Genomic DNA, 13,973 nt, shown 5'->3' with positions numbered 1-13,973 from the left:
CTATTAACAAAACGCATATATTTTCAACGATTTATAACTTTAAAAACAAAATAAATTGTGTCTGGCTACGTACAGCCTTTTTCACTGTGGCAGTCGATGTGTTAGGCCTACTGTCCACTAAAGCGTCTCGTCATAGACGCTTCATAGACATTTGACACTTGCAGGACGCTTCCATGTAACGACCAATGTAAAACAATGGACATGTTTCCACATACGCTTCAGCGTCGCGTTTTCGTCGCTGCATGCGTTCGGCACGAAGCACGTCGTCAACGATGTCTGCCGCTAGGCGTATAGAAGGATGCAAAATTTTCATTTGTGTTTGACTGTGAAATATGTCGACCGTGAAATTCGTACAGATTGTTGAAAAGTTACCAATAAAATATTTTAAAAAATAGAAGAAATACCCATGTTTGTCATGGCTAACACAACATCGCATTTTAGTGTCTTGTTTTTGGATTAGCGGAGCTACCAAACGCACTAAATTCTTGCATGTATTTTTATTCATTCTATAGAAAGAATGAAATACATGATCATTTATATTCTATTCTATGTAAGGATGTAACCAATATCTTTTCCGACTTTTACGCCGTCGAATATAATTACAACATAAGGCGATAAGGTCCTCTTCGTCGCCCGACATCTTTGCGAATGAGGAAAATGAAGCTTTCTGTACGCTTCCTATACGCTTCAAATACGTTCAAGTGGACAGAAACTCAAGCGTAGCGTAATCGTCATGTTGTACGCTACGCTCACGTGTCTATGACGAGACGCCTTAATGAGCAGTAGGCCTTAATATTTTTGCCCCCCCCCCCCTGATTAATAACCTGTCTACGCCCATGTTAGTGTCACTTATCAGTCAACGCGACCGCGGTAACTCGACCGACAGACTTGCGCTCCGATTGGTCGGGTTTTTTTTTGTTAATATCTCGTTACCAAAGCCTCGAATAACATTTTTGCTAAGGAAAAAGTTGTTTCAAATCACCCCAGGAATCCCTCATTTTCGGGAGTCGAAGCTATTTTGGGACACCCTGTATACGATATTAACTGCAGAAGTACATACGGATTTTACGATTCATGAAACTTGAAAACTGTTTTTTGCTACAGGCAATTTTAAAACTCTATAATTAACAAAGGATATCTTTTAAGTCCCAAAAAGTCCCACACTGTAACCAGTTGGAACGTTTTCAGTACACCTTCCTGTATACAGTGATACAATAATCACTTCCACCTTTTTCCCCCTTTTGAAAGTAGATAATCTAGATCCCGAAACTGCAGATCTCATACTTGAATAAAAAAATAAAAACCGTAGATACAGTGGGCTCTAACTATATTGCCATGGTTGGGGCTGTAGAAGAGTAAAATGGCAATGAATTCAAAGTAGAGCTGTGACTTTAAAAGATACCCGGGTACCCGGGTATCCATAAGATATTCGAATGTATGAGACAGTTGAGAATTTCGATTCGAGAGTCTATCACAGCCGCGTATACTGCGCTACTTACAATTAGCACTCACGTGACATTGCGAAAACATGACTTACTCATTATTATACGACTACTATTATAAAAGAATATTGCAATACTATTTTCCAAATATTTATTAGCGTTTTTATTACAATATTTATACACGTAAATGTTTATAAGGTATTCAAGGGTTCGAAAGATATTTAAGCGTAATCATAACGTGCAGGTAATATCATTCTCAATTTTTCGCAGTTTATTCCGTTCATTGCCGATATCGATCGAACATGGCTGAAAAATGATCGACTCTCGAATCAAGATTCTCGACTATCTCGTACATTCTGATATCTCATGGATACACCCGGGTATCTCACGGGTACACGGGAACCCGGGGATCTCGGGTACCCGGGTAATTTTTGTTTACCCGGGTATCTCGGGTATCCGCATAAAAGTAGTAGCCCTAGTTCAAAGCCCCCTCCATGCTAAGTTCTTTCATTATAGCCTCAGCCTCAGCGCCAACGCAAAAGCTAGATCGTGTTGGTGCGCCGACGTACGCAACGTAGTGGAGAGCGAATTTATGTGCTGGAAAGTATGTGTGAAGGGGAAGTGGCTCGCGTGGCAATATAGTTAGAGTCCACTGTATTACTATAGGAATGATAGAATTTTTTAAACGAATGAGAAGTATATGAGTTGATGTTTGGATACGTGGATTAATGACGGGCATCCTACAAAAGCCAACGGATTCCTCTTCCTTCAGGGTATAACCAATTAGCTGACAGAATTTAGCAACCGCCTTTATCTTCACTTTAATTAATCAGACAAAGGACATATTTCTCGATGCTTCTCAAAATCCTCTGAATAATCTATAAAAATATAGACTGTCATGTCCCTGAAATGGACGTCCCAAGTCTAGAAAGAGGTAAATAGCCTTTGGAGGACTTGGTATTTCTTTTTAAATCTAAATAGTGGGGGTGCGGTTTTGGTGATTTACGTTTTGAATGGTTCACTCAGCTATATTAGAAAGAGATAGCAAGTCCTCCGAAATTAACTCATTTCTTTCTAAAGTTCTGGCACACCGGCCCAGCCTGACGCGCAGTCTATACAGGGTATAACAAAAATGTTCGAGAACCCGGAAATGGGAGACTCGCGAGGTGATTTGAAACAAGTGTTTCCTTAGCAAAAATGTTATCCGAGGCTTTGTTAACGAGATATTAACGAAAAACCCCGACCAATCAGAGCGCGAGTCTGCCGGCCGAGTATCAGCGGTAGCGGTGGCTACGTGCTGCGATTGGTAATCAACGTTACCGCGGATGCTCGGCCGGCAGACTGGCGCTCTGATTGGTCGAGGTTTTTCGTTAATATCTCGTTAATAAAGTATCGTGTAACATTTTTGCTAAGGAAAAAGTTGTTTCAAATTATCCCAAGAACCTCTCATTTCCGGAAGTCGAAGCTATTTTGGGATACCCTGTATATACTATTGTATGATATGTATATTATCCGAACATATTCTGTGTCTACTGACAAAGTGTGATGGAAAATAGTGTTTTTATAATTTATAATTAGAAATAAATGCTAATAAATGCGGTATTTTTGGAACACATCCTAATTCCTTAAAGTAGTAAATGCCGTAGCAGATTGCATGTTACTGGATATATTTACATTGTTGAAATCCTCCACCGCGTATAACAGCAAACGAAGGCAAATATTTTCCGCTCAACCCAATACATATACATAGATCTCATTGATTATTGTACTCGTGTACGACATAATTAAGTGTTTCCTCTCACTTCTAGATTATTGCCGGTTCAAATTCATATCTTTCGACGGAAGCATTACTGCAGATTATATAGCAAAATTTGAAGTCCATGCTGCATTAAAATATGGATGGTATTTAATATAACCGAAATACTTTTCATTGCAGGCAGTGAAAGTCCAGTGTTTGGTTTAGAAGGCAGTGGAGCAATCACTGCTGGTGGACCTTCTTTGAGACACGTACCACATGAATTGCCCAACGAGATTTCGGCCCCCTATGAAGTTCCTCAATTTCCAATCGAACAGATCGAGAAGAAACTTTTGATACAGCGACAACTAACTGTCAAGTAAGTAAGATAAGTATTAATATAATTACTATGTCAGCTTACTTGAGTATTCAGACATGTTTCTAAAAATAATGAATAGAAATTCTATCATTAATGTTCCAGAAAAGTAATTTTAGTTTAAATTTCCTGAAACCGAGTTTAACTGAAAAAATGCAATGTAAAGAATATTACGTAAAAAAGGGTGGGAGGGGGTTCGAATATAAAATTTTATAAATTCTTATAGTGGAGAAAGGAGTCCAGAAATCGCCATAGTTACCCTCTTGGTAATTTAAGGAAAATGTATATACAGGCTGGTAAAAAATGAGTCTAAGATTTTAAGGGCTCCTAGTACTCACCAAGAGAAGTAAAAAGTGTCCAATCAACATAAATTCTAAAATCAATCTTTTCAAAGAAAAATACAAAAGTTTGTTTTCACATTTATTCCAAATGTTCCATATGTCTTCTTTCTATTTCAGTACAAAACTTACATTTGCCAATCATAGATCAATGTACACGTTCTATTGTCATACAACTTTGAATTAATCTACTTAAAATCAATTTTTCTGTTTACATTCAATATGATGCACGGAGTCTCACGATATGAAACACTCGTAAATGTAAAAGTGAATTTTTTTACCGGAAGGTTTGATTTTAAGACCTATGTTGATTAGACATTTTTTACTCCTCTAAGTAAGCAGGTTACAATAAGCCCCTAACGTCTTAGACTTTTTTTTATCACTCTGTATAGATATTCTTTATTTTTACAATTATCCTTTCCGCCATTATTGTACGCATGCGCTTAGCCAAAAGTTTCGATAACTGCGCATGTGCAGTACGAAAAAAATCACGCTAGATGGCGGTATATAAGGCGCCTGTGAATCTCAAACGGAGCAAAGATGGAGGAACTGTTACTTACGCTCCAGACTTTCTGTTCCAGCAATGTGCACTCTCAACAGCAGCCTAAGATTCTTTAATTTTAAGTTTAGACTTATTCTTTTTTCCCTGTAGCTAAATCGAGAGCTATTGTTTGCGCCAGTTTGATGATTCTAATTGTCGTTTATTGAAAGGCGAATGAAACACGTTGAAATAATTATAAATCTCATCTTTGTAGTAGTAAAATAACATCTCCTGTATCTTCAATCCTCAATATTCATTTTACAATAGTAATTGCGAATAAATTAAGAATTTCAATTTTAAACTGCAGGTACACGAACCCTTACATGAAATTGTCCAAAACTACTCTTTCCTTGGTCGTTGTAACTCTCATTAAGGGGTTATGCCTATCTCTGCGAGCTTGAAGAAAGATATGTACTTTGTGTATTTACTAACACAACCATAAATTGCATTGGGACAAAGTATTCACGTCTTACGCATCCCTAGAAAGGGATTCTACAATTCTATATCTGCTCCGAAACTTCCAAGACTGTACACTTTAAACGGGCATAACTCCGCCAATTTTGGTCGGATCAACTTCAAACTTTCACACAATACTGCTAAAATGATGTATTATAACAGGGTTTCCCAAACTGTGTTCCGCGGAACACCAGTGTTCCGCTGAACCTGAATAGGTGTTCCCGACAATTTGGAAAGGTTTTATCATCAAAGTTATTAAGTGCTTTATTTATTCATATTTTTATGTTTATATTATATTATAGTTTTATATTTAAAAATAATTACTAAATGAATAATGTGTTTTAATAACATTTTTTTTTACTTTTTACTAGTAGGAATTACTCAACCTAAAAAATAAGCTAAGTATTCCGTTAAAATTGTCGGCTTTGCAAAGTGTTCCATTACAGAAAAAGTTTGGGAAAGCCTGTACTACTACAAGAAAATATTAAAACCCAAGAATTGATTTCTTCAAAATTTATAGGTAGGCATAACCCCTTAACACAGGCGATACAGTATCGTAAACAGGGATTCTTCCATAAAAACATCACTGTCCTGAGGAATGATTATTATCTGAGAAATTCAATGATACTAACATCGTTTCGTTTGACCAGTTCGTGTAATCAAGGTTTTATTGGAATTGAAAATATTTTGAAAATAGGGAAGTGCTTCAGAGAATGAATATGTGTCGTGTTTGAAGGTTACAAATGATCAGCTTTAAGTTTATGCATCGTGCGTCTATAAGACTAATGGAAAGTGTTTAGGTCAGACTAAGGAGATATGCTGTTAAAACTGCGCAAGATTCAGAAAATGAAGATTTTATCGTACTATGTATTGAGTAATGCGTAAAACAGTACGAGATACTCTTTTAAAGTATTTGATATATCAGTAACAATAAAATTATCTGATAAATCAATAATAAATTTGTCGACTACATTGAAATTTTTGGTTAAAAAATTGTATACATTTCCTTAAAGTAAATAATGATATAAGAAAACATATGTATATTTACAATAAGATGAACGTAACCATTTTACTTTTATATAATTTTCATTGATTTTAAAGCATTACTGACATTTAAAAAGACAGTTTCACATATTACAGAACAACGTATTTATTTATCTTCCTATAATATGAGTTATCGTGCCACATGAAATAATCGATGTCCTGTTAGATAGGTTCTGCGTTGAATTATTGATCGGTGCTTTATTGCGTACGCAGTAGGACTTCCGTATGAGACGATTTTATCGCTGATCATTTTAACGTATGAATCAACACACTTTGTATAGATATGTCACATAAAATATTGGGTTGCTCGGAAAGTAATTTCGTTATTTTCAGTTAGATGTCGTGAATCGTATTATTAAGAAGACAACTTCATTCTAACCTATAAAATCATTATATATTTTAATAATTGGCATTTTAGGCTTCAGTTTAAAGAAAATTGTTTTCGTTTATTGTCACATAAAAACGTGGAAAACCAAAGTGAGTATTTTTGGCATATTTGGCTTTTTATGACCGCAAAGGTAAAAATGCAGTGCAAGCAAGAAAAAAAATTGTGTGCCATATACGCAGAGGATGTTGATTGAACGCCAATATCAAAACAGGTTTTCGAAATTCCGTTCTGGTAATTTAGATGACAAAAATGCACCACATTTTGGAAGACCAGTTGAGGACACTATTAGTGGAAGCAGATAATCGTAAGATAACAACACGAGAAACTACTAGGAGGTTGAATTTATAAAATTCAACCGTTCATGAGCATTTGAAACGACTTGGTTTCGTTTCAAAGCTCGATATTTGGGTTCCACATGTTCTCAGAGAAAGAGATTTGATTCGTCGCATTACCATTTCCCATATGCTGTTGAAACGTGAGGAAAACGATCCATTTGTGAAGTGAATAATAACTGGTGATGAAAAATGAATTGTATACAACGATGTTAAACGCAAGCAATCATGAAGCAGACGTGATAAATCAGCTCGAAGCATATAAAAAGCTGATATCCATCAAAAGAAGGTGATGGTCTCTGCTTGGTGGGATTGGAAAGGGATTGTTTTTTTTTTTTGAGCTCCTACCAAGCAACCAAACAATTAATTCGAATATGTACTACCACCGATTGGGCAAATTCAATGATTCCATCAAGCAGATCTTTACTTTTTCGACTTGCCCAGCCTGATTTTTCGTTTTAGTAATAAAATAAAGCTATTTAAAAACAAAATCCACACAGTAAAATAATTATAAAATAATTAACTGCACAATTACCAAAGTGTTTTATGATACATAAATCTATTGTAGTTTAGTGTTGTTTGTGGACAATAATCGGTACAGAAATTTCGTCGTCTTTTTCGGTAATTTGGTCTATCCTGCAACGCCCAAAACATGAACCCTTTAGCTTGAGGTCAATTTTATGATCTCACTGTAAGTACTTTTTCCACTGAGAATAGTCAGAACAAATTCATTCGGGTAAAACGAAGTTACATACACACTGTGCTAGAAACGTAGCGTACAGTTGTATTGACGGCAGTGTATCATGTACAGTGAGAGTCAAAACTAAGTATACACCTTACAACGGTGAGATTCGTGTAATATTTCTGTAACATCCTACTATTGTAAGATCATGGCAGTGATACAGTTTGATATGATTTTCTTAACATTTTCAAGCCAAAAGATTCGAGAAGAAGAAATTCGAAGATATAACCAGAAAATTTTGTAAATATCGTTAAACACGGTGAATGTACTATTATGGTTTGGGGCAGCATGACAATCTCTAGTGTAGGATAATTGATTTTTATTCATGGTACTATGGACAAATTTGAATGTTTAAATATTTTAAAATCGAATTCAGCTGCAATTGTATTCATGGGTCTTTTAGTGAGATCGCAACCCAAAATATACAGCAAAGGTGATTGGAAATTGTTTGTTGGAAAACACAACCAGTTAAGTCCTTCTCCACAGTCACCAGCTTTCAATCTAATGCAACATTTATGTAAAATGTTAGATTCTAAATTGAGAGAAATAAATATAAACGAATCCCATACTTCCAAAATGTATACTCACTTTTTACCCTCGCTGTATGTATGTATACCTGCGTTCGTAGAAACCTAGCCTAAGACGGTGGAAACGCGCATGTAGAAAGGAAGGGGGATGGCTTACACCTCGCCGTCCCTCACGGTCACCTCTTGCCAAGAGGCTCTTGCTCAGTCGTCGTGCAACCGTCCGTGGGAGGCGACGTGTTTCGGTGTTATGAACTACGTTTTGACGAAATCGTTTCCGGTCCACGACCACAAAATTCTTCGCTTGTGCACGCACGCATTATCAGCGATCAATTCACGATAACCTCTTCCGAACTCTTGGCCAGTGTTTCTGAGGCCTGGATGGCGTGAATCGGCCTATAGACTCGTAGAAAGTTCATGTTTAGAGATTACGTTCACCGTACTGTGATAATTCTCGACGATGTAACATTTTCAGTCGTGGTTGACGAGGCTGGACGAAAACCGGAATGTATACGAGATGTGAAGCGTTTAACTTTGTCTTCATTCGTTTACGATGATTGAAAGAGTATTTTCTCGAGACTTTTTTTTGTTGTTGTTATATATAAATATGGTATTTGAAATTTTATAGTTACAGAATTCGTTGATAGAGTTGAACAGTTTTTCATTTTGTACATATGTGGTTTATTTAATAGTGTTGGTGTATTTAAAACGTTGCGAGGATTCGATCAGGGCGATCCGGAAAGTTTATGACTGCTGAAGTTTTGTTTTATTCATTGATTCTTGACGTGTTTTTGTGTTTTGACGATACATCGAGATCGAATTTACTGATAGCTTACATCGTTGTAACTTCTGCTTTAACCCAATTTCGACGTCATTGAAATCGTAGCAATAGCCAGAGATGGGTATAAATTATCATACATAACTTTGATTGGTTGATTCTTGTAAAGATGAAGATATGATTCAGCGGCTTTGTAAGTGTCAATCAATCAAAATCATGTATGATAATGCCTACCCATCTACAGACTGAATCTTTGTACCATTTATGTCTCGTTCACTTGTAGCGTGATCGTGTATTGTTTTCTACCTCAAATAAAATTCCATTTTTAAAAAGTTATTGGTCTGGGTTAGGTTATTGCTGGTACAGAAACAATTTCAATTGTGTAATATAATCCTGTACCCCGTGTCCGTTACATTTGTGCAAAATTATTTTATTATAGGCAGAAAATTATTGATATCGTGTTATAAGTGTTGTAAATATAAAAACCACGAGTGTAAAGTTGATATACAATCTTGACTCTTTTTTGCGGTGAGAGTGAATGATGGTTATGTATGCACTTACTAAACGCTGGTTAATAGTTTTCTGAACAAGATAGATCAGAAAAAGTGGGGGACTTCGGTTCCTTGTCTGCGGATTGTAGAAATGTTTCGTGAGTCTAGTAAGTTGATTGTAAATTCAGTTAATGGCGTAATTAAAGCCCAGAAACGGAAATAGATAAAATAGAATTGTTTATAAGATGTATAATGCACACTAATTAATAATATAGAGATACATAAATATCTTAGCACAGACATAACACAAAATTGGAAAATCACCCTATTGGTACACTGTTGAATATCGGCGAGCAATTTTATTGTAAACTGAAGTCGAACAAAGAATTGAAGCACGAAGTAACACAATAAAACGATAAAGAAGGGTATTTTTGTACGAAACGTTTCGTCTTTTTTACACTAATACTGTGTATCCAAGAGAAGTAAAGAACAAGAAGACTTGTGTAACATGTTCGCTGGTGCGAACGAATCGAAACGATGGCTGAGGGATAATAGGATACTCTTGAGGTAAATTAAAGTGCGGTAATAACAATTACACGTGCTCTTTGATGGGTAATGTTGCCAGTAAACGCGAAATAGTTTGATCTTGGTAGTTGCCATTGAATTATTTTTATCGCTCGATATTGCTTTGAAGATAAATTCGAAATTCACAGCTTGATCCTTTGCGGATCGGAGCTGAGGTATTTCGATGGCGTACGCTTGCCAGCTGCGATCTCAATATATCTAAAAATTTTAATTAGTCTTGTGGTTAGTGTACAAGGACCAAGTGAATTGGGTGAAAATAATTCATTTGTCTGTCAGGAGAATCATTAATCTCACCTACAAAAGCTCGATTTTCAAAAAATTAATCAATAATTATTTGTCATTGAACTTAAATTGAGTAATAAACAGACGCAAGGGAACTGTGCAATAAAATACGAAGTGTATGGAAAGTACAAAAATATGTTGAAAATAGTTGTTTCAATTGACTTTATCAAAATAGACTTTCGCACTCGACTATATTTATAATTTTTCTTTGACGTATTCTATTTTTAATTTGTAATGAACCCATGGAATTACAAAATCCCGTGCTGATTAGTGTATCAACAATACATTAAATTGTGTTAAACATTATTATTGTAAAAGACAGGTAAATAAGATACGATGTCATATGAGACTTTTTGTTCTTCTATCACCTTGTAAATATGTATTGCAACTTCTGTCGGGCTAACAGAGCAAATGTTATAAAGTAATAATTTTATGCAAAAGTAGTTTATAAAAAGTAAATTGCTTTCTGTATTTTGTATCTTTCATGAATCGAAAACTGTACTGTGTATCATTCCTACATTAAACGATTATTCACAAAATGGAATTAGAGGATATGACGTTTACGGAATCCTGTTCAAATTTTATTACGTAGTGTCTACAGATGACTCTCATTTGACTCAGAATTCACATACTTTTAAGCATTCGCTGTCATTATAAATGTACAGTAGGAAAAAAAAGTATTCGTACACCCTTTAAAACAGAACAACTCTTTCACAATTGGACCAAGTGACTTGAGTTCCTTTGTGAAGTTGGAAGGATTAGTTTACTAAATGATGTGTTACCAAAATTTTTCAAAATTTGCGACTTTTTAGAATGTCGAAGAAAATAGTGTATGTCGTTTTTTACAACGTTTTCGTCTGAGACTGTAATGAAAATTTAATAAATACATTTCGAAGATTTATGTCAGTTATATACATGCTGCAACTTTGATTGAAATCGGCTAATACAGAGACGAATAACAAGCATCGAAAGATATAAGAATCTTTAGATATACTACAGTTGTAGGTCAAAAATCGCGATTTTCAGTATTTTTAACAGTTGTATCTTATAACAAGGTTCACCAATTTCGATGAAATTTTCAGCATGCATATAACTAACATAAATCTAAGCAATGTATTTGTTAAATTTTAATTACAATTGCAGATAAAAAAGTCGTAAAAAATGACATTTACTATTTTCTTCGACATTCTGAAAAGTCGCAAATTTTCAAAATTTTTATAACACATCATTTAGTAAATTAATCCTTTCAATTTCACAAAGGAACTCAAGTCACTTCGTCCAATTTTGAAAGAGTAGTTCTGTTTTAAAGGGTGTACGAATACTTTTTTTACCCACTGTAGTTCAAAACTGTAATTAACCTGCCGGCAGGAGCGCATCTCACAAAGGAACATCCCGAATTAATGTAAGCCTGTGAGATTCTAGTTTAAATTAGAGGTGTGAACTGTATTCGGTCGAATATCTCGGAAACTATTAGAGATATAAAATCGGTATAAATTGCAATATTGTGTGCTTTTTGATAAGGAATCCAGCTATTTGATTGGATTCCAGAATAATCCATTTGTTTAAACAATCCATAACAAAGATAGTACTTATGTTAATTTTTCCGGTCAAATTTTAATTCATTTTCTTGTACATTTATGCGTGAAAACTATGTATCCAAATATAAAATACGGATAAATTGGAATTTTGATTTTTCCATTGTTAAAATTTTATATTTGACGTTCTTTTGCATTTTCTGTAAGATGGAGCACTTGAATGCGTATCGTACAATCGTGAATTGGTCCAACATTGCTTGTTCGTTACCTTACTTATGTAATTATTAAATTATTCCTGTTGTTACTTCTCTCATATCATCTATACGTCGACTTATGGCAGTGCGTGGTGCAGCTAACTTTTATATGTACAGCCTTAATTTGAACAAGTGGAGCATGAACCAGCAAGGCATACTCTAATATAATTACCTAAAAATCGTAAAAGTGTACTATCAGTTTGATCATATGGAAGCGGAAGTGTCGTGTATTCTGTACACGAACTATAAATATTTTGGCCTGAATGACAAATTAATAAAAAATATTCATTCAGAGATGTAAAATACATGTTATACAGCATAAATATACTTTAAATACATAAATTTCTTATGTATTAAACTAATTAATTAATTTTTTGGCGAACGCAGGCGGATACAGTAAAAACACTGTTCAATTTATAACGGGAACTACTAGTTTCTTCTTACTATTATTATTACTAAACCGACCAGTATACTCTTTGTTTTACAATAAATGGCAAGTAATAAAATACAACACGGGTACATAGAAACAGAAAAATAATACATATTTTGATCGGACCTATATACTTTATCTCCTTTATGTTGTGAAATACCAGCTATAAAAAACGCTTTAATATATGCAAAAGACCCTAACACCATGGTGTCACAATTTTCACCGACTGAAAAAGTGCCTTCGAAATCATAAGTAAAAGATCTCAACACTCTTCCATTCAGCCTATACAGAAAATTATTATAAACCTCAGGAAGAAAGACAACAATATAAAAATAGTACAGACTCCTGACGATTGTTGTCCCGAACTCGGGTCCGCGCCGGGACAATAATCGTATAGGGACAAATGCTTCAGACCCTCGTAAATTCGTTTTTTGCTCGAGCATTGCCGAAAAAGCGGATGGACAACATAGTGTGCGTTTGACAGGTTCCATCCCCCAGTGGTGGGGGCAATGCCTGGACAATAATCGTGTAGAAGAAACCAGAGGGTAATCGAGAGGAGTCTCTATGGATCCCTAGTCACATATGAACCAACAGCAAGGAAACAGCGGATAAAGCTGCGCAAGAGGCCACCAAAGAACCAGTCTACAAAGAAGTTAGAACAAATCTCCAATATGTAAAAAAAGTTATTACAGAACCAATTAATAGATTTCGGAATTATAAATGGATCAGTAACACCCAAACGAAACTTCATGAAACAAGATCGATTGTACAAGAAAGACTCAAGGTCCCAAGTGTAACCAGGAAGAAGGAAGCTGCCCTTACACGCATTTGTACTGACCCTTCGAGATTAACGCACGAGTATTTAATAACAAAACAACCGTCTCCCGAATGCGAATGTTGCGAAATATTGATAAATATGAAACACATTTTGTTAGAGTGCTCTTTTTCAAGTAAAAGAAACCATTTCAACATCAATGCAGACTTGAAAACGAACTTGAATGAACCTGAAAACATCCAGAATGTAAAACAGTTATTTAAAGCGATAAATCTACTTGATCACTTGCAACTATGTGTCAAGTTAAGTATATCATAAACGGCTTGAACTAATTACCAATATATGTAACCCCCATAACCACTGTACGGTGATAACTTATCGTTAATGACTCCATTGTTAATGCGACCACTTTAAAATAAATCTATACAAAAGAAAAAAATAAATAGAAACAGCCTGCAATGAATTGGTGCATTAGTAACGTCCTATTCTATTGCCTGTGTGTCCAACAAATTTTATTTGTTTTCCACCATACGTTGCTTGAACTACAGATTTCTTTTGTCTTTTGAATTGTAACAAAGCGAGAAAACTGTGTTAAATTATAAAGATCGACGGAAATTATACATATTGTAATTTAAAAATTCAGACTAGTTATATATATATATATATATTTTGTAATGGCTGGACAATTATTTTGGTAAACAAGGTACTACATCTACAGGGGATAGTCGCGAAATGTCAGTCGTTGATTTCAATAAAATATCCCATAGACGCAGAACATTGAATAATACTTCATGTTCTCTGTAGTACGGGCAACCGTGCGTGTTAAAGAAAGTGTGTGGGATTCTTTTTTCAAATTGGAGATTTGGTCGAATATCTGAGAAATTATTTGAGCCATACACAAAGTTCAATTACAAAATATTCGTGC

The 13,973-nt window shown here is 35.1% G+C and overlaps 1 protein-coding gene across 1 annotated transcript in view; it reads left to right on the top strand.

Moving 5' to 3' along the window:
• The window catches only part of LOC107192131 (AMP deaminase 2), a 63,060-nt gene that overhangs the window by 25,518 nt on the left and 23,569 nt on the right, over positions 1–13,973 (top strand). Inside the window, exon 2 of the mRNA XM_015581327.1 lies at positions 3,379–3,556. Coding sequence (XP_015436813.1) covers positions 3,379–3,556 — 178 coding nt within the window. The remainder of the gene's footprint in view (positions 1–3,378; positions 3,557–13,973) is intronic.

The sequence above is a fragment of the Dufourea novaeangliae genome, unplaced genomic scaffold (genome assembly GCF_001272555.1).
Source record: "Dufourea novaeangliae isolate 0120121106 unplaced genomic scaffold, ASM127255v1 scaffold286, whole genome shotgun sequence".
NCBI lineage: Eukaryota > Metazoa > Arthropoda > Insecta > Hymenoptera > Halictidae > Dufourea > Dufourea novaeangliae.
Note: the sequence above shows the minus strand (reverse complement) of the source record. Positions and strands in the feature narration are given on the sequence as shown.